This window comes from Pithys albifrons, chromosome 2, assembly GCF_047495875.1.
Source record: "Pithys albifrons albifrons isolate INPA30051 chromosome 2, PitAlb_v1, whole genome shotgun sequence".
NCBI classification, from domain to species: domain Eukaryota; kingdom Metazoa; phylum Chordata; class Aves; order Passeriformes; family Thamnophilidae; genus Pithys; species Pithys albifrons.
In genome coordinates this window covers 38,979,673-39,007,229 of record NC_092459.1, presented here as the reverse complement: position 1 = coordinate 39,007,229, position 27,557 = coordinate 38,979,673, and the positions used below count along the sequence as shown (strand labels likewise).

The 27,557-nt window shown below is 39.4% G+C and overlaps 1 protein-coding gene across 1 annotated transcript; it reads left to right on the top strand.

The window, feature by feature from the left end:
* GPR63 (G protein-coupled receptor 63) lies at window positions 1–26,909 on the top strand. Its single transcript, XM_071548791.1, has 3 exons — window positions 1–298; window positions 13,834–13,919; window positions 21,342–26,909. The coding sequence occupies exon 3, from the start codon at window positions 21,484–21,486 to the stop codon at window positions 22,741–22,743; it is 1,260 nt and encodes a 419-aa protein (XP_071404892.1). The 5' UTR covers window positions 1–298; window positions 13,834–13,919; window positions 21,342–21,483; the 3' UTR covers window positions 22,744–26,909.
* Window positions 26,910–27,557: the final 648 nt, after the last annotated feature.

Genomic DNA, 27,557 nt, shown 5'->3' with positions numbered 1-27,557 from the left:
GTCGGATCCCTGTTCCTCGGACCGGAGGTGTCGCGGCGCTGTTCGGGCGGCAGAGCCGCCCCCGAAGCAAATGGGGAGGCGGCGCTGAGCGGGCTGCCCTCCGGGGGAGTCGGCAGCGGCGCGGCGGGCGAGCAATGCCGCTCACTTCTCCGCTTGCGCTGCCATTCCTCCTCCCGCTCTCGGCTCTGAAGCTTTTGTTTTCCCCGGCTGCTGCGATGGCAGGAAACTTTCCGGAGGGTTGGAGTCAGGCCGGGCTTGTGCTGCGCCGGGCTCCGCAGGGCACCGGCCACGCCGTGAGGTGAGCCGAGCCGAGCCGAGCCGCGGCGGGACTGCCGCGGAGCCGCGCTGCCTCTCGCCCCGACCCGAGGGGGCGGCGGGACGGGCGGCAGGAGCGGGGACAGAGTAGCGCTGGGGGCTGCCGCACGGCTCTGCCCGTTCCCCCCAGCCGGGGTCCCGTGTCCGGGAAGCCGCTCCAGCCCCGGGGATCCGTGTCCGTGGGCCAGGACGGCTCGGGGTTCGGCGCCCCGAGGGGTCTGCGTGGGCACCGCGGAGCCGGGCGCCCCCTCTCCCAGAGGCGCCACCGGGACCGCTGTTGGGCGGCGGGGGCGGCAGCGCTGCCAGCCCCGGTGGGCGCTCTCGGCCGCATCCCGGGGCCCGGCGGCCGCCGGGGGGGGTTCCCTCCTCCGGCGGCGGCGGGGCCGGAGCGGGGGCGGCGTGCGGGGGCCGCGTTTCCGGCCGGGGCTCCATCCCCGGGAGCTGGCCCGGCTCCTCTCGGCGGTCCCGGCTCCTCTCGGCAATCCTGGCCCGGCTCTCCGGGACGCAGAGTAGGGGCCGGGGGTCTGGTCCTTGCCTGTCACCTGCTTGTGCACAACTCTTGAACCTGTCGGTCACAGTGCGGTGTACGTGTGGCTGCTGGAAAATTATGGAAGTGTCTCCCTTGGTTTTGATTGTTTTTTATCTACTTAGACGAGTATGTCATTTTTATTTGAGAGTGGTTTTCCTCCTACTTGCTTTGTAAAAGTCAAATAATACAGTGCAACCTAATATGTATATGTATTTATAAAACAAAGCATATTATAAAGTTTTCCTTGTAAATCACTAAAAACACTTTTCCATGGAAAGGGTTAGTTTACATAAAGATATAGGTGACATACATATTTTAAAATGGTCAGAGCAAGTTAGATCCATACGCAAGAGGGTTGTTAAATGAGGTTGTTTATCCTTACTGAAAACATGGATGCTTAATCACTTGCAAATATGTGTTTTGAATAATGCATTTACTGTGGGATATGTTACACATTCTAACATTAGAGCATAGGCGTCAGAGATGTCAGATTATAAAAAGGGCAGTTTTAAATAGACCATTTCTAAGTAGCTGAAAATCTAAAGAAATTTCAAAGAAATTTGTTTCAAGATTAATAACACAGGATAGCTCTGTGCTGTCAGTTGTCAAATGTGGTTTTATTGTTGTTTTTTGCATAGTTATCTATTGTAAAAATGTATTTGCCAACATTGCTGTAGCTCTGAGATAACATAATAGATTTACCAGTAATTACATTTTTAGTCTGCAGAAGTTAAATTTGGTAATGACTAGTAGTAATTAGAAGAATAATAATTTCTAAATAACTTTCAGTTGAAATATTTGCTGCCAAATGATCAGCCCTGAGAAGCACAGCCTTTCATGCTATTCTACATTACTCATTTATAGGAGAGTAGCCTTACTGTAAGAATGTATTCTAAATATATAAAACTTTTTTTAAACTGAGAAAATAAATGACACAGTGGGAATTAGTAGATCGTATGCAAGGAAACAGGAAGAAGCAAAGATGAGCTTTACTAATTTCTAATTTTCTTTTTGTGTGCTACAGTGCCTAGGTGACTTTTTTCAGGTGGTGCTGATAAGGCAATGCTTGTATGCTTCATTGTTGCATTTGCCACTTTAAAATATTCCTGTAGGAATAATAGCAGTTGAAACCTGGAGAGGCTATGACCACTTCTCTGCAGTTAATGAAATGCACCCTCGACTGTTTGCTGTTCCGAAGCCAGCTGGTGTGGGTTAGCTCTTGTCAATGCTGCTAAACTCTCCTGCCTTTCAGAACGGGATAGATGAATATAAGCTAGTGATGGAGATTGGCACCTGGCCTGTGTTGAATCCAAAACCATGCCCCCAAAAGTGCATGGGAGACCTGTAGCTGACCTGTGTTAGAAGGATGCTGTGCCAGTCTAGCACTGTTACTGAGGGAATTCCATTTCTCTGGAATGGTTCCTGGCACTGCTTGATTTACTAGTGTAGACATAGTCTATCTGTAACACTGTCCTTCTGCAAGTAGCCTTCCTTAACTGTACTCAATCATGGTGATTTAATTTCTTTGCATTGAGCATCTCTGGCACTATAAAATGCTGCTTTTCATTGTCAGCTGCTTAGAACTGTCAGAGGTTTCTTCATATCTTGTGCACATGGGTAAAGAGGGGGAGGTGAAGGCTTGGTGGCTTTCCCACTTCTCCATAAGGGACAGGTAAACAGGGTTGGGGGAAGGTTTATGTGATTTGTGCTTCTTGTCCGGAAATGTGCTCCCAGGGAAGTGCATGTCCATAAGTAATCCTGATGGCTAGATGTGAGTGCAGTCACGTGCTGGTTTGCTGCTTTCCTAATTATTTTGTTACAGTAACAAGTTAGAGCACAGTTTGTTTTTAAGGCGCTAAAGGCTGTCAGACATAATTGTTACAAATGAGGAAAGTGAGGCAAGAGAAAGTGTAACTATTACCTAAGGGAACCTGGTAGGATCCAAAAGTAGAGTCTCAGAAAACTTTGTCAGGTTGCAGTGCTTCTCTTAGACCTATAAAACACTTTAATAGAATGGTGTATTTTTTTTCCTCTGTGATTTGCTGGCAGCCTTTATTTTGCTAACCTAGCTAGTAGCACAATTTGAACTTAAATAGGAAATTGTTTAACCATCTAATTGCCAGTTGAGGATAACATTTAGACATGTGAACCTTACATATGTGATGGGACTGGGTAAATGTTTTACTGTCCTGAACAGGCAGCTTGGCTCAGTGAAATTCCAGGTGATTTCTTTGGAGTGAACCTTATAAAATGCAATTCTTAATAACTAGACATTTCAGTGTGTACTTTAGGAGAAAGTTGAGCTATCCTTATTTTTTCCCCTCTATAAAAGCAATGATTCAGTAAGGTGTATTTACACTTAAACACATGTTGGAAGTGTCAGAAGTGTCCCACTGGTTTGAATGGCACTTCAAGAAATCTCTTGCATAACTGTAACCTAATTTTCCTCAATCTCGATGTTTATTATACACAAGCTGTGTTTAAAAGTATATTGTTAAGCCCACATAAGAACAGAAGTGTATGGAAATTTAAAGCTTTGAGGTGGTGATGATGTGGCCTTTGGGAGCTGTGCTTTATATTATCTAGAACATGATATTTTCAAAGCACTTTGCATCTCAAGTCAGGCAACCAAAATTAGTGAATGGTTATGATTTTTGCATCTTTTGCTTGATTTTTATCCTCCTTGGAGTTACTAATGCAAGACTTGAATTGTGTTGATTAAATATGGCATGGTAATAATTGTGGAGAAAGTTAAGTTTTGAACACTTGTTTATCTTTGTGTGCAATGCACTTTCTAAAGGAAGCTGGATTCTGGGTGGATAACTAGTATTTAGTCACACAGTTAAAGCCTATGCCTTAGTGTTTAACTGAAGTTCTGGAACTGCTACTTCTCAAGTCTTCAGAGCTCAACTTTCAAGCCATGATAGCATTAATTTTTTAACATTATTTTTGGGTGTATAATTTTCCCAGTGCTTTTTGGGTTTTTTTACCCCTAAAACAAATAGAAGCAAAAGGTGTATTTTTGGGGGGGTAGCTTTGATCACTTCTTATGTCCTTAGCAGAGTTAGAACCTTTAAATGCCAACTCAGGCTGTAACTGTCAAAGTTGTAGCAGTAGGTTGTGATCCATAGGTGGATTGACAATGAGAGGAAGTAGCATGCTTTATATACGGATTGTGAAATCCATGTGACCTCTTAATTTTTATATAGTATAATGTCACTGAATTAGAGGATGGTGAAACTTTGATACTTACTTTCCATTCTATTATCCACAATGCTGTCTGGAGACTTTACTGTTGTTTTCCCTGCAATATTTTGCTGACATGTTTCTTCTGGGCCATCATGTTGCCCAGCTGCTGCCTACATTTTTCTGCCAGATCCTTTACTTTGTTGATTTAATATGACTTTGTAGTTGCTGGTCACTTTAGTTGGCCAGTTAAAATACTTTATTGTAATCTAATAAGCAGCCTTACGGTTGCATGGGTGAGGTGAGCTGACTAAGCATATCAAGAAAGCAGAGGGGAAACAGTCTTTCAGATCAAGTGCTTAGATTTTACAGGCTTTTGTGAGGAAATAATCACTGTTATAGCCTAAGTGGACTGAGGCTGGAACATGATTGATACTTGAGGACCTTGAGAGGTCATGCAGGCCAACACTTGGCTCACTGCTGAAACTGACTGAAAGTTAAATGAGGTTGCTCAGCATCCTGTCCACCTGAGTTTTGAATATCATGAAAGATGGACATTTCACAGCCTCTCTGAGTAACCTGTTACAGTGTTTGACCACTGTCACTATCAACCTTTTTTTTTCCTAAGGCCTAATTGAAGTTACCTATACTGTAGCTTGTGTGTGTTGTCCTTTGTCCTTTGCTGTGAAGAAGAGTCAGATTCTTGTGCTCCTGAAAAGGAACAGATATTTTTCAGATGCTTTAATAACACACTTTCTGTCAGGAATATAGGTAACTTTTGCCAAGCATGTAAAAACCAATCATCTCCCAGCCAGGTTTGCACATCTTATTCAATAGGAGGCTGATCAAATCAGCTGGGTTATCTTTTTGTTTATGTGGGAAAAATAAAAACCTTTTGCTAGCCTTGTTTTTTGAAACAGATATGATGTTTGAAATTTCTTCTTCCTTTCTCCCACATGATCATGCATTGTATTTTCCATCAGGTGACTGCCTCACTGTGTGCAGCAAATGGATGCTGGTGGCTTAGGAGGTAAAGCTAAGTCTTCAAGCCGAGCTTCTAAAAGCCAACTATCTTGTTGTGTGATTTTTTTCAGCCTTGTTACGTGTATGGACCCCTGCACAGAAAATTTAAACCCGCTGACTATAGGCTGTCTTTCAGGGCTCTGTTAGAAATGATCTGCAGAGTACTATGATGGTACTGAGATAGTCTCAACTAGCCTCTCAGGCACAGTCAGGGGAGAAAAACAAGCCTGTCCATGAAGTGGTTTGTCATATATGTGGCTTTATTACTTACTCAGTGTCTTTCTTCTTTGTATCATAAGAGTCTCAATGGCTCTTTTAGTCTTGCTTATCCATCTTTTAGAACAACAGCCTTTAGGCAAGGTTAATCTTTAGTGATTTGCAGTCCTTTATTTTCTTGCCATTGTTCAATATATGATCACATGCCTTATTTACAACCTATTGTGAATGCTTAATAAATAAATCTAAGTGTGTGTTTTCTTCTATGGTGGTATTCATCTCTATAATATCTCAGTTCTTAAGGAACATTTAAATTATCTTCATTATCTCATTGTCTTGTGCAAGTTATATTCTTGTTTTAAAAACAGGAAAAGGGGAAAAGCGATAGAAAAAAGTTCACAAACAAAAGGTGTTTAATTTGGGTTGCTTTGAGCACAAGGGGAAAACTTTGCAACAAAGAAGAAAAAACATTCATTTTTAATGCAAATTACAAAATAATAATCCTGTCTTTCTAAAGCTGTCTTAGAACTTCAAAACCTGATACTGCTTAGAAGTGGTTATTGCTACAAGTCTTCTAGATCAGTAGCGTAATTCACAACATTATCCGTTTCAAAGAATTGTACAAGGTTCATTGTGTATAATGATAGAACAGAGACTGATGTCTTGAGAAAAATGGAGATGATTTTTTTGTCAAAGAATTGAAAAGTAATTTGAAAACACATTATATGTTGATTAAGTTCTTACCTTCAGTAGGTAATACTCCAACAAGCCTTTTATTACTTGATCATTTTGATTTCCACTCTTATGTCCGTTGTCACTTCTGAATTTTCCTAGACCTTTTTCTTGAGACTTACATGAGATTTGTGGATGTGTTTAGGAGTATTGAATATAATATACATGATATTTTGATATCACTCTATGTGTGTATACTTTTGCATATATAAACTCCAAAGTACAGGTAATGATTTCAGATTGCATTTGTGTACAAATTGCCTGTGCTTCATCTCATTACCAAAATAATTTTAAGAACCAAAATAAATCAAATAAAAATCCAAACTTCCTACATCTAGCCAAAGACATATTATGAAACATTAAAGGACTATGTTTGCTGTATTTGCACTTCCATTCTCTCAACAATGCACACATGCACACTAGAACCCCAGACCTCCATATGCTTATATTGAGTACTCTGGAAGAATTATGTGGCCTGGAGAGGAACTACCTGTTTGTTTTTGAAGCAAAATTAGTGGAGTCCCAGTGAGGTCTCCCACCACTTTCCTTATTTCTGATTTGAAAGGTTCATGAGTTGGTAGAGCTGAGAAGAGCTATTTCCATCCTTCACACGACTGAATTCATTCAGCATGTCTGCTCAAGCTCCAACTGTGTCATTTATGATAAGGAGGTGACATTTAAAAGAAATTTGGCAATATTTAATAATGACTCATAAAGGCATGTTGAGAGTATTTATAACAGGGAGAAGTTGTACTATGCATTACTGATATTGGGACATCTGCAGCTGCCATAAGAAATTTCCATTGCATTTTATTACAAGGATAGGGATGGGGTTGAGTGCATTTGCTGACTGAAGTTAAGAGTGTTTTCCATCCCCATTCCCTTCATTTTGCTAAGAAGGCAATTTCCAACGGCATTCATCTTTTCTGGAGACACCAAATCAAAGCATGAAATCTCAGGTAATAGCACTTCAGCTGTTAAACTGCTAGATCCAAGTAAACTGGATTAAATGTGTATTTTCAAGGCCACCACAAATAATAGACTTAAAAAAGGATCTCCACGGTACACTGCCAGTACCAGTAAGGTGATATACTTTGATCTATTGTCAGCAAGGCTGAAAATCTAATAGCCCTGGAATATTCTCACTGGTTTGAAAGTCTGTCTCTGTTCTTATATATGCAGCTATTTGAATAAATAACCAGGTTCTTAGTTTCTTGATGCCAGTATAAATGAGTGTGAGTTACGCATTGAGTCAGAGACTGACCAGTCACTTTGGTGGTCTTCCAGGATCTCACACTTCTAAAATTATGAGAAAGGTGTGTGATCTTGACTCTGATGTGGTGTTTTGTGGGCTCCTAGCAAGCTCCAGAGCACACTGAGGATCCCATCACCTTAACTCCAGGGAGGGGGGCCCTGGTGAATGACTCCTGGGGTAGCCTGGTGTCAGCTGTTGACAGGGCAATTTCCTTAGTTTTCTGAAACTAAAGAATGGTGGAAAGTACCTTTTGAGCATTATGTAGCTCTTACATAGATGCATATGCCTGAATCAGATTTTCAGGGAGATGTACACAGACAGATGTAGGCACATAAAGGTGCTAATATACACTACTGTTAAGAAAGAAGATAAATAGATATATGATACATTTTACATAAATTTGCTTTCCAGAAATGCATGTTCTATGTGACTGCTCAGTAAGCTTGGGTGATTACCTCAAAGCTGTGTTGAAATTAGGTGGGATCAGTCTCAGCCTTAGTAGGATGAAAATGGGCAGGAGGGTGGTGTATGTAGAAACAGATGGTGTTAAGGAAACAGCCTTACCTAAGGTCTGAGGTTGGGGCTTCATATTTATGAGCACTTAATTACTAAAGTTGCCAGACATTGCCAAAGGGCCTACCCAATTCAGCCAGCTCAAATCTGTCTTCAGTTTCTGTCAGCAGGTCAGGCAATATGGACTTGTGTGCGGTAGAGTCAGGCAGAGCTATGCAGGTTTATCACTGAAATGGTTCATTGCATATCAGAATCCTTCGGTGGTTAAAGAATGGCTTGCTATTAACAGGCCTTTGAAATACAGGCAACGAGGAAGTGGTTCTACTCTGCATAACTAGATGAGAATGAAATTCCCTTTTGCAAGAATGAAGTGGCCAAATTCATGCAAAATGGTGTATGCTTAAAATATGTTCTGTGATTTTAAGTTGTGTCCATTCATCCTGGTGATAGAAGATCTGATGCTATCAAGTTTCATTGGGAATTGCTAGTTATCTTCTAGTCCTTAAGATGGCTTTCCTGAATATTTTGAATTTGGGATTTTTACAGTCCTAATGTTTAAATGTTGCTGTTTGGTACTGGATTTTTAGTTTAATTTGTATAATGTGATTTATAGTTTTAGATGAAAAAAGTTGAAGAGGAATTATTTTTAATACAAGTGGCTCTTCTTTGTTATGTGGTTAGTTTTCATCAGATTTATTTTTGGCTGCCATTAGTAGCATTGCATCCCAGGTCTTTCAAATTGGTTCTCTTAGAAAAGTCTTAGGAGAATTTATTGACCATGGGCAGTTCTGAAGGCTTCATCAGCTGGGCATAGTGACACAAAGATGAAATATTTCCATTTCTGAAACTCTTGGTGAAAGGTATTCTCAGTACAGGAACCACTTATTCGAACTAGAGGAGGGAGGTTTGTGTGTGTGTGTTTTAAGAACATTATTGCCTTTCCAGATTCATTTCTATACTCACTAATCATGATGACTGTATGCTGTTTAAAATATAAATGTTTTTAAGCCTGTTTCCGGTGTATGGAAGGATATGGTTTGGGAATTTACTTTTCTGCAGCCAGATGGATTATAGTGTTGCTAAGGAAACAGACTATAAATGAAGTGGCAACTGAATGTCCCTAGAACATCAGACTGCTTGAAGCTGGTATTTTAAACTCATTTAGGTGGGTAGATAGATGATGTGATGAGAAGTCAATTTCCTGTATGTTACAGTTCATTAGTTTTCATTGCTTTGTTAGTATTTACAAAAGGTACCTTAACTTCCCACTCAGACCACCTGTGTGGGTCACTGAACAAAAATTTCCTATTGAAATTAGAAAATGGACAAAAGCTGTACAGTAAAACAGATCCTAAAATAATCATGAAGACTACTGACCAGTGGATGGATGACAGTGTAACCACAGACCTGGCAGCAATATGGTTCTACTGAAAAACTGGGACGAGGAGGTGACTGAGATTCTTCAAAGTGCTTTGGACAAAGTAGAGCCTCTATGGATCTGGTGAAGTTACAGATTTTTAACTTCATGTATAAAGTGTTTAACATCTATATTATACCTATTTGTTATACATATATGAAGTTGCTCAGAGCAAGGTAATTGAATTGTGCTTTCGATACTTGCTCTGCCCAAAAAGAGACTTTGGCTCTTTTTTACTAGTGTTTTTGCTGAAAATGTATCAGGTTTTCAAACCAGGGTTGTTGATTGATACAGCAGAGGGGGTTTTTTCTTAACACTGAAAAGGCCATACCTGAGCCATTCTAGCTAAGAATGTGACTAATAGGGACTTGACTTAAGTAAGCTGAGCCTACAGGACAGACACCAATCGCTCCAGTTGGTAAGATGGACTGACTGGACAAGGAGAAGGCAGGAAAAGTTCTGCATAGCCTGAAATACCTGCAGATCTCTGACCTTAAAAAGCATATAAATAAGGTGTGAATCGTCCCCATCCCACTTACCAGTGTCTGCAATGTAAGAGGTAAAGTAATGCACTTATTTGGCATTGCTGCTCTACTTTGAGTGCCTTGTGTTCATGCAGTTAAAATCCCTTTGCAGGTTGGTGGGCTTGGAAACTGAAAAGCTAGAGAAGGTAATGGAATCCATGTTCTCAGCATTGTGTGAGTTGTGGTTTAAGACAAAAGGAATGACTAGAGTGTATATCCAGATACAATATATTTAGAATTTTACCCACTTCCAAAAAAGCCCTGGTGAGACCAGATAGATAGATGGTGAAGGGCAACACGAAAACCTAACACAGGAGTCTGCTTTGGGTTTTTGAAGTTGTATCCCATGTGTACAAAGGTATAAATTTGAACATACAGGTAAACGGTTATAACTTTTCTCAGATATATTATTTATGGGGCATAATTACTCAAAACAAGATGGGATTTGAATTCTTCAGTTGAATTCTTCTTATTTGTTTGCTTTGTGTTTATATAATAAAAAAATCCCCAAACCAGAAAAAGTTGAAGTACTTATCTCTTACATTAAAACACATGTGTTTTCAAAATCACCAGATGGACTAATTTAAATATTTTTGGCTTTCAAATTAAATGAACTTCTTATCTGTTTGTGATGCCTGTTCCAATCCCTGCTGGTTGGGTCTGTACAGAAATTTTTAGTGCCTATATTGCACAAAGTCTGAACATCTGTAGTGTGTCATCTCGCACTGAGAGTTGTCCAGATACAAAGTCTTAATCTGTTTTTTAATCTCTAGTACGGATAGATTTCCAACTAGGATGGTTTCTCCAAAATAGTTTCTATCTTGAAAGTGTTATTCCAGTTGGCTGGCATGAGCCAAAATAATTCAGAAGCTATTAAAACAATTAGATGACATAGATAACTATTAAGAACTAGATAGTTTATTTAGTCTCTGTTTCTAGGGTATGAAAAATAAGTTACTACTGTAACATGTACCTGGTTTTTAATGAAATAATTTAGACAAAGCATTTTATGTTTGTGTTTGGCTACATAGAAATGCTAGTAAGTATTGAAAATATATGCACACATGCACATGTGTTATATGTATAAGAAGTGTATAATATAAATACATAAATATGCATATAAACAAAATCTTTGTTTAGTTCTCAGCTAAATCTTGCAGTTGCAGCCTTTAAGAACTCTGAGAGCAGGCTGCTGCAAACAGGAGCATTTCTGTTGCTGAAATACTGTCACCTCATTTAACTTTCTACCAGCACCTCTTCTCTGTGAGCCAAGTGACAAGAGGTAAATCTGTATTGCAGCAGCAAGACTACTCTTGGGCAGGCGTGTAATTTTGCTGTAGCATGAAATGAATCCCTGTAGGAAAAGCAGAAGCAAGGCTGATCACTTTGCTCTGGAAACTAAACCAAATCCTAGCAACTTGTGGGCAGCACACTGTATGAAGCGAGTACAAATGTGGTCATTCTAATAACTTTTCCATTTGCATCCCTGCATCTATTTATAAAAAGATTTTTTTTGTTAAAATAAATTTTGTTTCAAAGAACAGGTACATTTTTGTGGGAGAGTGTTACAACACAGTCCAACTTTACTGGGTGTTACACTTTCATTTCAGGCTTCAAGAGACTTTTATTCACACAAACTCTTGTCAAGCTTTTGGTTCTTTGGTACTTTGAATTCACACCTGGAGAAAAACTACACATTTCTCTAAGAGATTTCTTTTAATTTGGTGAGTAAATAGGTGTTTCGGCAAAAAGGGTTTTACAAATACAACATGCCAGCTTCACTAAAGCTTTACAACACATTAACAGAACTAGCAATTGTTGCTGTAGAATAGAGAACTTTCGTTACACTTAGCAAACACAAACTCCCTGCTGCTTAAGTACCTACAACTTACAGAAAACAAGTGTTTGGATTACCAACAGGAGGAAGAAAAGAATAAGGGAAGAGAGATTGAGAAGAAAGACTAAAGAAAGAGAGGAGAGAAAAATAGTTACCACTGAGAAGGTCACATGTGCATGGCTTTGAAGAGAGCCAGCCAGGGCCCAATGGTGACATCGTGCATGCCTGTTTATAGACTGCCAGCGGGACCTTTGCGTCTCTGACCACTCCCTATCCCCTTAGCCAAAGTGAGGGGTGCTGCAGCCAGTCACAGGCTCCAGTGGGTGTGATGTGGGCAGGTTACCAGGACTTTATTTATTGACAGGTTCCCCATGCTTGCTGTGTACCATGTGGCCACAGGCCTCAGCAGCCTCCTTGACTGACCATGTGGACACTGCTAAAGGCTTGGTCCCCTCTCCTGACACACACAGATGCACTGACTCACTGATCTGGTGTGTAACAGAGAGGCAGCTTAAATTCGTCGGTGTAGAATGCTGTTGATGATGGTGTTACCAATTTTATAAGATGAATTTTGTAAGTCCTATCTTACCAAAGAAAACAGTGTGTTAACAGCTGTTGTTGAAATTACTGACAAACAAGAAAATTCTTCTTCCCCTATTTTTAGCAGAAAGCAGTGCAATACTGTGTGTTGGGTATACTGGGGCAATAAGAAAGTAAGAATGATGTCATACAAAGTCCCCTTAAATCTTTACCTTATGTTATAGGAAGGTGAAACAGTTTCACAGAGTTCAGTCTTTCATTGAGAGAGTATATGGGAGAAGTTTCTGTAGTTGAAAAGCCAAAATAGCCTTAGGACAACTCTGGTAAAGCTTTCTGACTTGAAGCAGGCTTTTTTGCTTGCCTGTGAAGAAAGAAAACTTTCTGTATTTTGCTTCATTTTTGCCCATGGTTTGATTTAATATCCCAAGAAACTGTTCTGAAAATTTGATAAAATATGCCCATAGACTAGGTGCAAATAAATGTAGAGAGCTCTCAGTAAAGTACCTAACAAAAGTTATGACTCATTGGAAAAGCAATTTCATAATATTTTTAAGACCTTTTATAGCCTCTTCCTAAGTCTTTAATGTAACCTGAATGCTTGTGAGAAACATTTTTAAGATTATTAGTGCTTAAGATCTCTGTGACTTTCACTGTTTCATTTCTTTGGAAATGACAGCTTTTGGTTTAGGGAATTGAAATAGACCTGGTAAGATGTAAATTTCTCTATGGTCATCCATAAGTGCAAGTTCTGCACCGTGCTTGCTTATGGAACAACACTGTCTTGAATTAAAATACCCCTTAGTATGTAGAAGCTAAATCTACAACTTTTGCCATGATCTGTGTACCCAAACATCTCACAGCATCAGGCCAGAAATGTAAAGCTTTTAAATTTGCTTGCCAGGATCTATTTTAGTCCAGATCAATTCTTCTGCTTTGGGAGGGAGGAGCTGGTTTCGGGAATGAATGAATGAACGAGGAAAAGTTCAGGAGTACCCTTTCAGTAGCTCTGCCAGGTCTAAATGCTGATATCATCAAGGTTGTAATTCCACAAGTAAAGCTCTAGACGGAAACAGGAATCCATGCATTCCAATTTCATGAAGGGTTACAGAGCTTTACCCCTCTGTTCTTACAAAAAAGCCTGACTAATCATTTATTATGGAGGGGAAAAAGGAATGTTGTTATGAAACAGTGTTAACCCCTAATTGCCAACAGAAAGCTACCCAAAGCAGTCTTTCCCAGTTAAGAGCAAGCTCTGCAATGCACTGAAATTCAGGAAAATTTTCCAGATTTACTTTGAAAAAGTACTTTTATTTTTTTTCATTTTTTATTCATCATCTTTATGATACTCAGTAGTACCCCATAGATTTAAATGTCATTGTTTTGAGAGAATTTGCAGATACCAAGATTAAGATCCTGATGGTTAAGGACAAGCATGTATTTTCTTAGATCCAATAAGACTTACAGCAGCTGTCTGCTGTGTGTTTGTCTGTACATGAAATAAATGCATCTGAGTGACACCTAAAATAACATGTTACTACAGTCCTGGCAAATGTTAGTTTTAAATAGTGAGATTCTTAGAATAAACAGGTGAGATTCTTGTGATATGCCTTTTGCCAGGAGACACAGCATATTCTACTTCCCCCAATAAGAATAAAGTTTTGTTACAGGGAAAATTTGGCTATTCTGATCTTCTCCTGCCTTCAGTGCAAATGTGTTGCATTTTACTTTTTTAAATTTTTTTGGCAGGTTATTTTGGAAGGGAATACTTTGCTGAACACAACAGCACAAGATGACTTATGATTCCTGGTCTTCAGGGGAGCCTGTCTGGATTGGTATGCTTTGTGTTTTCTTGTTGGTTTTTGTTTGGTTGTGTTTTTTTGCCACACTGACATATAGTGATTTTGTGTTTAATCCAATGCTCCACAAGCTTCCAAATTGTTAGTTGAATGTTAATAACTTGGAGACTATAAATTAAAGTAGTATATTTGCAATAATGTTTTGAATGTTTACTGTTGTTTTACGTACTACAGTATTCATTTAGCTCTTCATCACTAGTATGGTTAATGTGACCATTGAGAAAGTTAGTGTGAAAGAAGTCAGGGGAGATATGACAGTACTAGAAATTAAACAAGCCCTGTGTAAGTCCTTTCACATGAGCTACAAATTGAGAACATGAGTTTTCCTGGGAGTTAAGAAAATATAATTATTCTTTACATTTTGCATATTTGTGGCTTGCAATAGTATTAATGATTCCCATGGCTGACATTTCTTGACAGTTAATGGCTCTCTGAATTCAGGACAGAAGGAAATATCCGCAAGAGGGCAATTAGTTGTACTAAATGACCCAAAGCAGAGGTGACTGTTTCCCACAATGCTTTCCCATGAAAATTGCCACAGTAGTGTTTATAGAGTGGAAAAAAAGGACAATTTCCTAAATTAAAGTGGTGCCTCTTGTGGATAGTTTTATGGGTCATTTACTCATGCAATGTAGTTGATTAGTTTCAATTTAGGATATGTAAATATGTATTAAAACTGAAAACTGCTGGTTCCTTTTAGGTGAGTAAGAACATTGTCCCTGCTGATTTGTGCTCTGACTCATTCTTTGCACTGGCTTTAGCAGAAAGGATTCCATTGCAACATGTTCCTGCCTCTGCTTAATTGCATAGGAAACAATGCTTGATTCATATTGAGAGAGTTGTATGTCCTGGGCTGCTTTGTACAATAATGGGGTGTCAGAGAGCACATACTTGAGTATTTTCTATTGGCACGTAAATGGTTTTGAAAACAAAATAAGCCCACAGCCTTCATGCTTCATGTTATTGTTTTTCCCCTAAGGATATTTTGCCTTTTAAATGGTTTTTATGTTGCAAAAATTCTTTTTACCAAAGTTTGCCTTTAAAATCAAACCATTGATGGTAGCTATAAAGCATGTAGAAGCTTCCCATTTGTGACCACTTAAAACATTCCCAAGAAATAAGATAACCTTTCCCGGCATTGCTAGCTTCAGGTTTCTGAATAAGATTGATTTTTTTTTCCTGTACTGGACCAAATTTTGATGCTGGTCAGTATTGAAAATATGCTTACTTTTAGCAGACAAATATATTAAATAATTGACCATTTTGGCAGCTGTTCCTAGTGTGTTCTGATCTGTGCTGAACATAACTGTTATTATGGCACTGTTATGTTCCCTGTTTTGTCTTTGTTGGAATTACTAGTTTTGACTGATGTCGGCTTTGTGTATAAGATATAATCTTTTATTTACAGTTTAGCATGCTCTCCGAATTTTGAACAGAAACCTTTTAGCTTCTTAAGCTGTTAAAAACAGATGCCATAGTTCTAGTAATAATTATATTTGATGAATGGAATTTGTATGTTATTTAGCTTTAACTATGTACTTCATTGAAATAATTGTGTCTATTATGTTCCATAAAAAGAAAGTTGCATGAGTGAGAACCTTGCTTGAGAGAAAAACTGCATACACAGTAAACTTCAGCACTGAAATTGAAAAAAGTGATTGTATGAAACTCTTTTGCATCTGAAAAGAATCTGTGAGAGTACTTGTTCCAAAAGTGAGAAGGTTGTCACCAAAAGGTATCTATCTGTCTCTTGCTTGAGTACTTGACCATCAGTAGCTTTACCCATTTAAACTATCAAAGCATGATTGTCTTTTACAAGCTATGTGATTACCATTTAGAGATGACTGTGGCTTTGAAATTACAGGATCTGTTTTTCTTAAAGAGCGAGTGAGAACTGAAATGAAATTGCTGTGAAGTTATCTTACTGGTTCCTTTCATCTTATATTTCTATCTTTACATAATTTTGGGGAAGTTGGAAGGATAGGAAGAAGGGTGGAGACATGTTTAATAATTATGTAGATATTCATAGTAGAAGCCCTTTAAATAGCGAGAAAAAGAGAAAGAGAAAAATTTATGTTTGAGTCCAACAGAAGGGATCCTCTCGAATTCATTGGCTGAATTGGCAGTCACTTTTATGAAGGATGATAGCCAAGCAAGAGCATTGCCTGCAGGTTAGATAAGTGTAAATCCAAATTGCACCTGAGCATGCAGATTCAGTTTGCACTGCACAGAGAGATTTCATACCTCAGTGTGATAAACAGAGTACAGAGAAGGGTGCTGCCTGGAAATCACCAGGAAGCAATGAGCACAGGAGCAACACCCAACAGCTACTTTTTAAGTGAGATCCAAAGCCTGCAGTCCTTTTTACTAGATTAGGTGTCGTCTTTGCCAGAGCTGACCACCACTCACTCTTTCGTTCTTGAAAAGATATGGCTGATGACTTACTCAACAGCCAAATAGCCAGCACTTGCTTCCCACTTTATGCAGTTGGGTGGGTCCAGGCAGCAGCTTCCATGAGGTCATTCTCCTGTTAACACCGCACAAAAATATATAAGCATCTCACCAATGGGGAGGAAGAAGCACCAAACAGGAGGTAGCTATGTGCATAGTCAGTTGGGATAGTGAGGAAGAATATACAATATTATTTTTCTTCATCACTTTTCCTGGGTTTGTTAGGAATAGGTTATAGATGTCTGGGAATCCTTTGTCCTTTGCTATAATCTGGATGCTGCTGTCTTGAGAAATGTAACACAGTACAATCTTTTTGACTGAGTTAGGGTTGTGGAACACTTTTGCTCCTGCTCCCTTTGTCTGGTTCCTTCTGTTTAGAAGGAAAATTTATGATGAAGTAGTATTTTCTAAAACTTTGCTGTGGAGCATTAGCAGTTGTTTGGTTTTTTTTGATTCACACACACACACACTCCCACCCACACATACACCCTCCCCCTTTAAAGCTTTTATGATGTATGTCATCATCCAAGCCTCTACTGAACTTCATGCTTCAGAGTGTAGAGTTGTGTGGCATAAAGGATGTAAACGTAACCTAGGCGAGCCAATTCTGTCACGTGTATTTAAAATTAGTCAAGTAACTGCATGTATGTGCTCAAAAGTCTGTATTCAAATCAGAAGGTCATGTATCCTCTGCAGTCAGCAGAGGGAGATGGGTGATTCACCTCTTCCTGCCATGCACATCTGTATAAAGATCATGTGAAATATGTCCTAAATGGCCTTCCAAACCTGCAGAAGCTGTATGGCATCCGCAAGATCCTGTGTCAAGTGCTTTCACAATTAATTGTGAAATAATAATTTCTAGATCTGGGCTTCTCAGTTTGAGAGACACATGGACATACTGGAGAGAGTAGAGTGAAGGGCCACAAAAATGATGAAGATGCTGGAGCATACCTTCTGTGAGGAAAGGCTGAGAAAGATGGGACTGTTCAGCCTAGAACAGAGAAGGCTCAAGGGTATCTTATCAATGTATATATATATATACCTGAAGGGAGGGTGCAAAGAGGACAGTGCCAGGCTCTTTTCAGTGATGCCAGGTGATGGGGCCAGAGGCAGTGGCCAGAAACTGAAACAGGAGGTTCCATCTGAGCATCAGGAAACAATTTTTTTTCCACTATGAGGGTGACTGAGCACTGGAAGAGGTCACCCAGAGAGGTTGTGGAGTTGCCATCCTTGGAGATACTCAGAAGCCCCCTAGCCACGGTCCAGGGCAACTGACTCTAGGTGGTGCTGCTTGAGCAGAGAGGCTGGACAGGATGACCTCTGGAGGTACCTTCCAACCTCAACCAATCTGTTCCTTTGACTTTTCCTATTATGAAAGACAGAAATCGTCCACTTTCCCTATGCCGTGAATAATTCTGCAGACCTCTGACCTTTTCCCCAACACTTTTGGATAGAGATAAGCGATGCAGAACTGAACGTAGTACTGAAGATAAGAGGTGCCATGGGCTATGTATTGTAGCAGGTAGTGTATCTGAATAGACAGTGTATGTAGCTAGCTCCTGGTTTTCTTCTCAGTTTCTTTGCTAACAATTCTGAACACTTGACTAATGTTTTCATAAACCAGACTGAAAATTTGAAGATCTGTTTTTCTTCTGAATGGTGATTATTGGTTAACACCTGTTAAAGTGTGGATAATTTTTTTTCAGTACAGGCATAGCTTTATCTCTAGCACTGAATTTTATTGGGCAGGCTGGTAGCTTGGTACTCCCTCTCAAGAGATCCCTCTATGCCTTTTTATAGTTGACCTTAATTTTTATTAAATTGCCCTGAAAAACAGTTCATGTTCATCATCAGCATCTGTCATAGTTTTGCATTTCCCTCTTCTCCCCTCTAAGAAGTGGAGTTTGTATGACTCTATTGCATTTGTGTGACAAGGTTTTGGTAGCATGGGGCCTACAAGAGTGGCTTCTGTGAGAAGCTTCCTCTATGACCAGTAGAACCAATGTCAGTCAGCACCAAGATGGACCCACCACTGGCCAAGACTGAGTCCATCAGCACAAAAGCGCCTCTGAGGTAACAGATTTAAGGAGGAAAAAGTTACTGTGTGGGAGCAAATTACAGGCTGGAGAGAGGAGTGGGAATATGTGAGGAAGCTCTGCAGAAGGGAGGAGGTGGTCCAGGCACCAGAGCAGAGATTCCCCTCCACCCTGTGCTGAAGACCATGGCAAGGCAGGCTATGCCCTTGCAGCCCACGGAGGACCACAGTGCAGCGGATTTCCACCTTCAGCCGGCTGAGGTGGAGGCTGTAACCCCATGGGAAACCTACACTAGACCAGGCTTCTGGAAGCACCTATAACCCTGTGGAGGGAGGAGGTTTGTTGGCAGGACTTGTGACCCTGTGGGGAACCCACGCTGGAGCAGCCTGTTCCTGAAAGACTGCACCCTGTGAAAAGGACCTATACTGGAATGGTTTGAGGAAAAACTGCAGCCTGTGGGAAGGACTCATGCTGGAAAAGTTCATGGAGGATTGTCTCCCATGGGAGGGTACCTATGCTAGGGCAGGGGAAGAGTGTGAGGAGTGGATGAAAGAGCAGCAGAGACAATGTGTGAACTGCAAACCCTATCCATTCCTCTGCATTGCTGGTGGGGAGTAGATAGAGAAAATAAGGCACAACATTAGGCCCAGAAAGAAGGGAGGAGTGGGGTGAAGGTATGTTTAAGATACAGTTTTATTTTCTTATTACTCTACTCTGATTTGATCCTTAATAAATTAAGCTAATTTCCCCAAGTTGAGGTTTTTCCCATGAAGGTAGCAGGTGAGTGATCTCTCCCTGTTCTTATCTCAACCCACTAGTCTTTTGTAATATTTCTTCTTCCCTGTCTGTTGGGGGAGGGTATTCAAAGAGCATCTCTGGTGGGCACCTGATGTACAGCTTGGGTCAGCCCACCACAAGAGTCAATTTAATTAGAATGTTTACACTAATATCTTTTCATGGTATCATTGGAAATTAAAGGGCACAGGTTATTCATTTGTCTTAAATAAAAATGGTGGTCTGTCCCTTGAAAATTATCTCGCAATAGAACTTGCAGATGGTCAGGGAATGGCTTTGCTACAAGCTAGAATGAAAGGAGCAAGTCATAGTGCTGATGTTGCTTGATGAATTCTTGGCAGCAGCCTGAGCAGGCTTACATTCGGATTGCTGGAAGACCAGACTGGGGACATCAGTCAGACTGTTGTATTACAATTCATTTTTGTTGGTGAGGTATTACCCAGTGAAGGGTAAACTTTTGATCCTACATAAAGCATGTGGTCCTTGTGTAAATTCATAAAAAATATTCCTTCTTCCCTTCCCTTTTGCCTGACATTGATAGCAAGCAGAACCTGCATAGATGCTGTGGGCAGGATGTGTGCTACCAAATGTTAGCTGCTTGTGTTAGCAGCAAAAGCTTGTCACCATGTGCAGAGATGGAGGAGATGGATTGCCCTCTGAAAATGCCTCTATCCCTCTTCTGACTATAACATGAAAACAGCCAGAAGGGACTGTTGCAGTCATCCAGAATGAATGAGGTGAATCCCATGTTTTGTTTGTGGCTGCAGTGATCTGATGTTTGAAAGGGCATAGAATCCTTCTGGTTTCCAGCTTGATCAGATTCCAGTGTGCTCTTAGAGCCTTTAATAATCCAAAATAGAGGGGAGGAGCTAGCACTGAAACTGGGAGACAACTCTCAACATTTATTTGTAAGAATGTGTATATATAAGTATATGTAATAATACAATACTAGTACACGTAAAGATGGTAGATATGAGTCAGTACATGTAAACTATTAAAGGAAACATTGCATTGTGTCAGCACCTAAAGGAGGCCTGCAACAAGACTGGAGAGGGACTTTTCACAAGGACATATAGTGATAGGACTAGGGGCAATGGCCTTAAGCTGAAGAAAGGGAGAATTAGACTAGATACTATGAAAAAATTCTCTACTGTGAGGGTTGTGAGGCACTGGAACAGATTGCGCAGAGAAGTTGTGGATACTTCATCTTTGGCAGTATTTAAGGTCATGTTGAACAGGCTTTGAGCAACGTGATCTAGTGAAAGGTGTCCCTGCCTGTGGCAGAGGGGATGGAACTAGATGATCTTTACAGTCCCTTCCAGCCCAAACCATTCTATGACTGTACAATGAGAGGGAGGGAGTTCAGCAGTCTAAGGATTAGATCTACAAGGAAAATACCTAGATAAATTAACCAAGACATGCCTAGACCAGTGAAAGCAGGAAAACTTGCTGCCAGGGAAAGAGTAGTAGTGAGCAAAGAATAGATAGCTTCCTGCATCTTGATATGAGACAGTCCTTAAATGCAACAAATTGAGAAATACTTTTATCCTGTGGACAAGTTACTTGGTAACTAGTAACACGTTAGAATGTTTTGTATGTTTTTCCTGAGACATCTGATGTGGATGACTGACACGGAACTAAGAATTCTGTATTATGTACAATAACTTGGATAGGTAGGCTTTTTAGTGCTTACCAAACTAAGCAGATAGGCATTACTAAGCTACTTTAAAATGTTAAAGTTTCCAGCTGTAAGCAATTTCAAAACAAAATAATGAAGTTAGTTTAAAAATTATGAGATTTCATTAAATATACTTACTTGATTTATTCACTCTTAATCAGTAAAGTTTGTTTTCAAACACAAAAGTTTTCCAGTCTTGGTTATGGTAGGAAACAAACGCTTGGTGAGTTGAGAGTATTGTGTGTATCAGCAGGACTACAGGAGTAGGAGAGAAAGGCCAAACATTATTAGACTTCTGTGTCTGGTGCTGAAATAAATTGTGCCAACCTGAAGTGTAAACATATATTAAGGATGCTTCATTTGAGCACTCATTTGATTCCCATTGTTTTCAGAGTTTTACTGTTTTTCTTTACATTTCTTTCTTCTTTTTTTTTTCAGATGGAAATACTGACATGAACTTAAGAACTTTGATGCTTTCAGAAACTGAATTTTGATTGAGAAATGATTAGTTAAAAATACTGCCTGAACAAGATGAAATGCCTTGAAGACCTTTGGTTCTGCTTTCATTATTCCTGAAGCAATGGTTTTCTCAGCAATGTTGACGCTGGCCCACTCTGGGACCTCAAATGCTACTTTCATTGTTTATGAAAATGCCTATACGAATTTTACCACTCCCCAGTTCCTGCTTCGTAGTGGCACAACACAGCCGTTGAGATATAGTTCAGGTGTTGTGCTCACCACTGAGAGAAGTACTTTTTTGGTAAACACTACAGCTATCCTGCCATCGCAAGAAGTTTTCAGGAGCTTGAGTTTGCCACTCCAGATCATTCTTTCTGCTGCTATGATATTTATCCTATTGGTTTCTTTCCTTGGAAACTTTGTTGTCTGCCTCATGGTCTACCAGAAGGCAGCTATGCGATCTGCAATTAACATCCTCTTAGCAAGCCTGGCTTTTGCAGACCTGCTGCTGGCAGTGCTGAATATGCCATTTGCTCTGATAACAATCATTACCACTCAGTGGATTTTTGGGGATATATTTTGCAGAGTTTCGGCCATGTTCTTCTGGCTTTTTGTCATAGAGGGGGTAGCCATTCTTCTCATTATTAGCATTGACCGATTTCTTATTATAGTTCAGAGGCAAGACAAACTGAACCCTTACCGTGCAAAGATTCTCATTGTGATTTCCTGGGCAACATCCTTTGTTGTCGCTTTTCCTTTATCAGTAGGGAATCCTAATTTACAGATACCCTCGAGAGCACCACAGTGTGTTTTTGGCTACTCTACAAGCCCAGGTTACCGAGCCTACGTGATAGTTATCTTGCTAATTTCATTTTTTATTCCATTCCTGGTAATGCTGTACTCTTTTATGGGCATACTCAACACCGTCCGCCACAATGCAGTTCGTATCCATAGCCACCCTGATAGCATATGTCTCAGCCAGGCCAGCAAACTTGGTCTCATGAGCTTACAGAGACCTTTTCAGATGAATATTGATATGAGCTTTAAAACTCGTGCCTTCACAACCATCTTGATTTTGTTCCTTGTCTTCATAGTCTGTTGGGCACCATTCACCACTTACAGCCTTATTGCCACATTCAACAGCCACTTCTACTACAAGCACAACTTTTTTGAGATAAGCACTTGGCTCCTTTGGCTCTGCTACCTCAAGTCTGCACTGAACCCACTGATTTACTACTGGAGGATTAAGAAGTTTCATGATGCATGCTTAGACTTGATGCCTAAATTCTTCAAGTTTCTGCCACAGCTCCCTGGCCATACGAGGCGCCGCATTCGACCCAGTGCCATCTATGTGTGTGGAGAGCACCGGTCGGTGGTTTGAAACTGCCGTTGTTTGACAATGAATGTTGTTTTCTGAGATTATTTGTTTTTAGGCTTTAGATGGAATTTTGGTTTGTTTCATATGGCTTTTTCAGTGTGGCCATACCTTATAACTTGATTAAATTTTCCAGTACTCTGTGCAATTTTAAGAATGATGGAGGGAGGGAAAGTGATTGGTTATAGTTAGGTTTACTACCAGAATACAGTGTAAACAAAATAACAAATGTTACCTCTGGGATTCCATGGAAATCCATTCTTTTAAAGGAAAACTACACTTGGAACATTTTGTCAGGTTAATGCTTACCAGGCCTGCAATTACATCTAATTGTAGGGACTTTTTTTATGCTGCTAAGATACGGTGTATTTAGTTGGTGTAATTTTTCTGAAAAATGTTGCTGCTGTCTGCCAATATATTAGAGCCAAAAAGCCTCATTAGATTATTTCTATTTAATTTAACAATATTTCAGAAGTTTTCATGATAGCATTAGAAAACTTTTTAAATATTTCCATTAATATTTTTGTGCACTTTACAAAATTTACTATATAATTTGTTCATTGGAATATTTTGTTCTGTATTGAAGGTGTATTATTATTGCTATTATTATTATTAGTTATGTTGTTGAATTTCAATGAAACACCCTTGTAAGCTCTAGGAGGGCAATTAATATTGTTATAGCAGTTACAAATTTGCTGTTTTTCTAAAAATTGGTGAAAATTTACTGCTCAGTTATCAGATGGTTAGAAGGAGAAAATGGAGGAATGGAAGGGAAAGAGCGCTACAAAAATATCATGACCTGAAATTTAGGCTAACACAAGATTTAATAAAATGGTGTTCATGTGAAACTTATTATGGGGCAAAGGGTGATTGTAGTTATTACTTGTGGCTGTTACAAGCTACTCAGAACCCTGGAAACTTATCTGAAATAGTGATCTTTGGGCCTGCAATTTATACTGTGTTGGTATAATGACATTTCTGCTTGGAGCTCATATAAGGCTAGGTGTGCTCTACAGTGCTGAAATCATGCTGTCAGGCATTTGTTGGGATAGAATTAGAAATAATAGGGTAAACCAGCAAAGAGATAGCAAATAACCCATAGCTGAGGAGGTTAGGATTTAGTCTATACAGTAATTGGGGGGGGGAGGGGAGAAATCCTCAGCTTGCTTGTTTTACAGTTGTAGTATCAGACCAAAACCATAAACAGACAATCATAGAATCACAGAATTATAGAATGGCTTGGTTTGGAAGGAATCATGAAGATCATCTAGCTCTAACACCACTGCCACAAGTACGGATACCTTCCACTAGATCAGGTGGCTCAAAGCACCATCCTCCCTGGCCATGAACACTTCTAGGGATGGTGCATCCGTGGCTTCTTTGGGCAACCTGTTCTAGTGCCCCACCACCCTCACAGGGAAGAATTTCTTCCTATACCTTATCTAAATTTATCCTCTTTCATCCATTACTCTGTAGAACAGTCAGCCAGCAGATTTTGCTGGGGTTATAAGTTAAATTCCCTTTTTCCCTCTAGTACTACTTTACATTGTTTTTTTCATTGCCCCTTTGTCTCTATAGTGGCTGCTGCCTCAAGGGTTTACTCTGCTGTTCTCATCTATTAGGTATCAGTTTCTCTTCCTGAAATGCCAAACTACCTTTCTGATTAATGTCAGGCTGTTTTGGTACCTGCCTTGAAAGCAGAAAGGCAAAAATTTTCCTTGATGAGGGCAAACCAGACTAGTGGGTTTTTTATTTTTTAAAATCAGCTAAATAAATATTTATTATGAGATAAGTAAACTAAGACTTAGGTTTGGGCTTTGAAACCAGATCCCCATTAGCTCTGAGGCTGTGGTAGAGTGCTTGTAGATTTTGTGTGTCCTTGCAGAGAGCTTTTTGGGCCCATGACTGCAAACAGGGGCATTGATGTACAACAAACTTATCAATCAGAGCTAGAGTTTGAGCTTCTCTTTCTTCCATCTGTCTTTCAGTGCCCGAAAGCATGGGACCTCTTCGTTGTTCTTGTACTCAAGGAGTAAATAATAGCAATTTTTTCTGCTTCTGTCTATCCACACAGAACATGTTTGCATGAAGGAAATGCCTTGTTCTGTGTGGATGTCCAGGGACTGCTTGATTCCTGAGGAGAACAAAACATTCACACACTTAGGTCTTTAATGAAGAACTAATTTAAGTTTTCTCTCTTCTTATTGACAGCTATTGGTAAAAATGTTGGCAATATTTAAATTTTAGGAGCATAAAAGGAATAATTTTGAATTTATTAATTTCATTTTTTAAAAAAAAGCTGCTCGCTGAGATTGTGGGTTACATGTAAAGTTATATGTTACCCAGTAGTGGCAATGTTATCAATGTCCTTTCCTTTCCTTTCCTTATCTACTTCACTGATGATGGTATGGATTTTTCTAATTGAAATGACAGACAGTAAAAGAGTTCCACTGTAAACCAGTGTGTTTTAGTGTGTCTTTCCAGTAAAGCTTTTATTTTTCAATTACATTTACATTGATAGCAGAATTTTATGAACTGGTTAGTATGGATTTTCCATTTCAGAGCTGTCATGCCTGTTTATCTCTGAAAGCAGCAAAGATGTGCTTAGAGTTAATGTGACAGAGTGAGAGCGTACACTGTTTAAATGGCAGGAACAGGTATTTTCACTGTCTTCCAGTGCTACAGTGTAAGAGATTTGAATAAGTGTTGTAAAACATAGTCATTGAAGAAGGAAGGAAGATGAGTAATACAGGAAAGTTAGTGAAATTACTTTTTTGAAGGGAAAACATTTTGTGGGGATTTTGTGATCTCTGATAAGCACTGGCTGTGAAGTAGAAACATCAAAGACAGTTAATTTGTCTTGATAATTGTTTGTTTACAGTGACTATAACAAGGTTTCTCCTCAGAGCTGCATCTGCTGATCTTTGGAGAAAAGAAACCCAATTTGCTTGCCCAAATTCAGAGGTGATTTATGTAGTGATCCAGTATTCACTCTTACCAGGTTTTTTGAGGTGATCAGACCATACAGTGAACAAAAGGGTGTTCAGAAAACAAGGTGGTGTAAAAGTGTCCCCAGGGTAATAAAGTGTTTACAGAACTATTTGAGCTATTGTGTCTAATATACTGTCTCTAGAGCAGTGCCTTGATAATTGCAGCTGAATTCCTAGAACCTAGCTGAAGACCTCTACACTCCTCAGTCTTGCTGCCTGTGATCCTGCCAAGGATCCTTCATAACCATGCTAACATTCATAATATTAAAACATATATATGTTGGCAGAAATTGGGCTACTGAGGCATTTTAGTGGGCTTGACCAAGACCAAGGATTTAAAAAACTCAATTGGTCCTTCTTGACTTTAGTTGGGAATTATAACTTTCTTCTCCAGAAATGTTCATCATTACTAATCTGTGTTTCCTCATGTTACATTTTCAGATGTTTTTAGTATGGAGGATTTAAATGAATGTATTTTGAATTATGTTGCAGTTTAATTCATTCTGTCAAAGCATGCTGCTTACACAGTTCTCAATTGTACAAATCTATTGATGAAATGATTCTTTTGTACTCAAAATTGTGTATTTTTGACATTTATTGTTATTCATGTAAAAATACTTCTGTATATAGAGAAGAAAATTGTTTTGCCTCTTATTGCTTTCTGTTACTATTTTTTTTACTTGTGTGCTTAATGCTGTCATATTTTATTTTGGGCATATGCATAGAAAACTGTAAGATTTCAGTGATTTTTCTGCAACCATTTGAGATTTTTAATTTTCAAATCATTTAACAATGCCCTCCTTTAAAGGGATTGTAATTTATTTTTATGTGAAAACTAAAAATTCAGAGCACAAATTTGTTGTGGTTAGAATGATGAGGAATGTCTGAAGTCCAGTTTTCCAGAGTCACTACTTTGCCGGTATGAACTGCTTTGATTTTTTTTTAATTTTTAGGAGTAGTCTTTTTCTGATGTGGAGAAACATTGACTTACTGTTTTAAAACAAGCTGTTACATAGAATGACATTGTCTTTTCTGTACATATCACATCTGTGAAAACACTTGAGAAAATAAAAAAAAAGACAGAAAATAAACATAAGCATTCTCCTAAAAGGTAGCAATAGTCTTTAGAATTGACTCTATGTTTGTACATTCACAGGTTTCTTGGATTTAATGCCCAACCTCATAGTTTCATACACTTCATTTATTTTATCTGTATATTAAATAACAAAGATTGCCTGCTGTAAGTGGTTTTGTTTAAGCCAAAAGGTTTCTGGTGTAAAGCTCCTTTCTGAGGCACAGGGTAGAGACATGTTAATATATCTAAAAACAATTGAAATAATACCCAGCAAGTAGAGAGAAAGGCTAAAAAGAAAATAACTTTCCTAAAATACTACCTGTACTGGATGTACTACCTTTTAGCTTGAACTGAGTAATTAAGATCATCTTATTTTGCAATGAACCTGGCAGTGGTACTGCATGGCATGATTCATATCAACAAAAGACAGTGACCTTTATGATTCAAGTGCTGCATCTTTGTATGTGATGGATTATTCCCCATATTACTAGAGCAAAACATATTCAGCATCTTGTCTGGTTTTGGGAAATCTTTCAGCTTGCTGATGATTTAGCAGAAGTTCTGATGGAGTAATTTCTCCAAATGATAAAGTCAAAGGCATTTCCCTAAAGAAATGCCTGAGAGGGGATGGATATTTGTGGTTGCTTGGAAATGGCCTTTCTCAGCTAGCTGCCCACATGCCTCATGGTGAGACTCTGTACCTCTGCAACAACCACTTATTTTTCCCTTGTCCTCCGTTGGTCCTCCTGACCTCC

Excerpts from the sequence above, each read along its gene's own strand:
- GPR63 (XM_071548791.1), top strand. The coding sequence starts at position 21,484 with ATGGTTTTCTCAGCAATGTTGACGCTGGCCCACTCTGGGACCTCAAAT.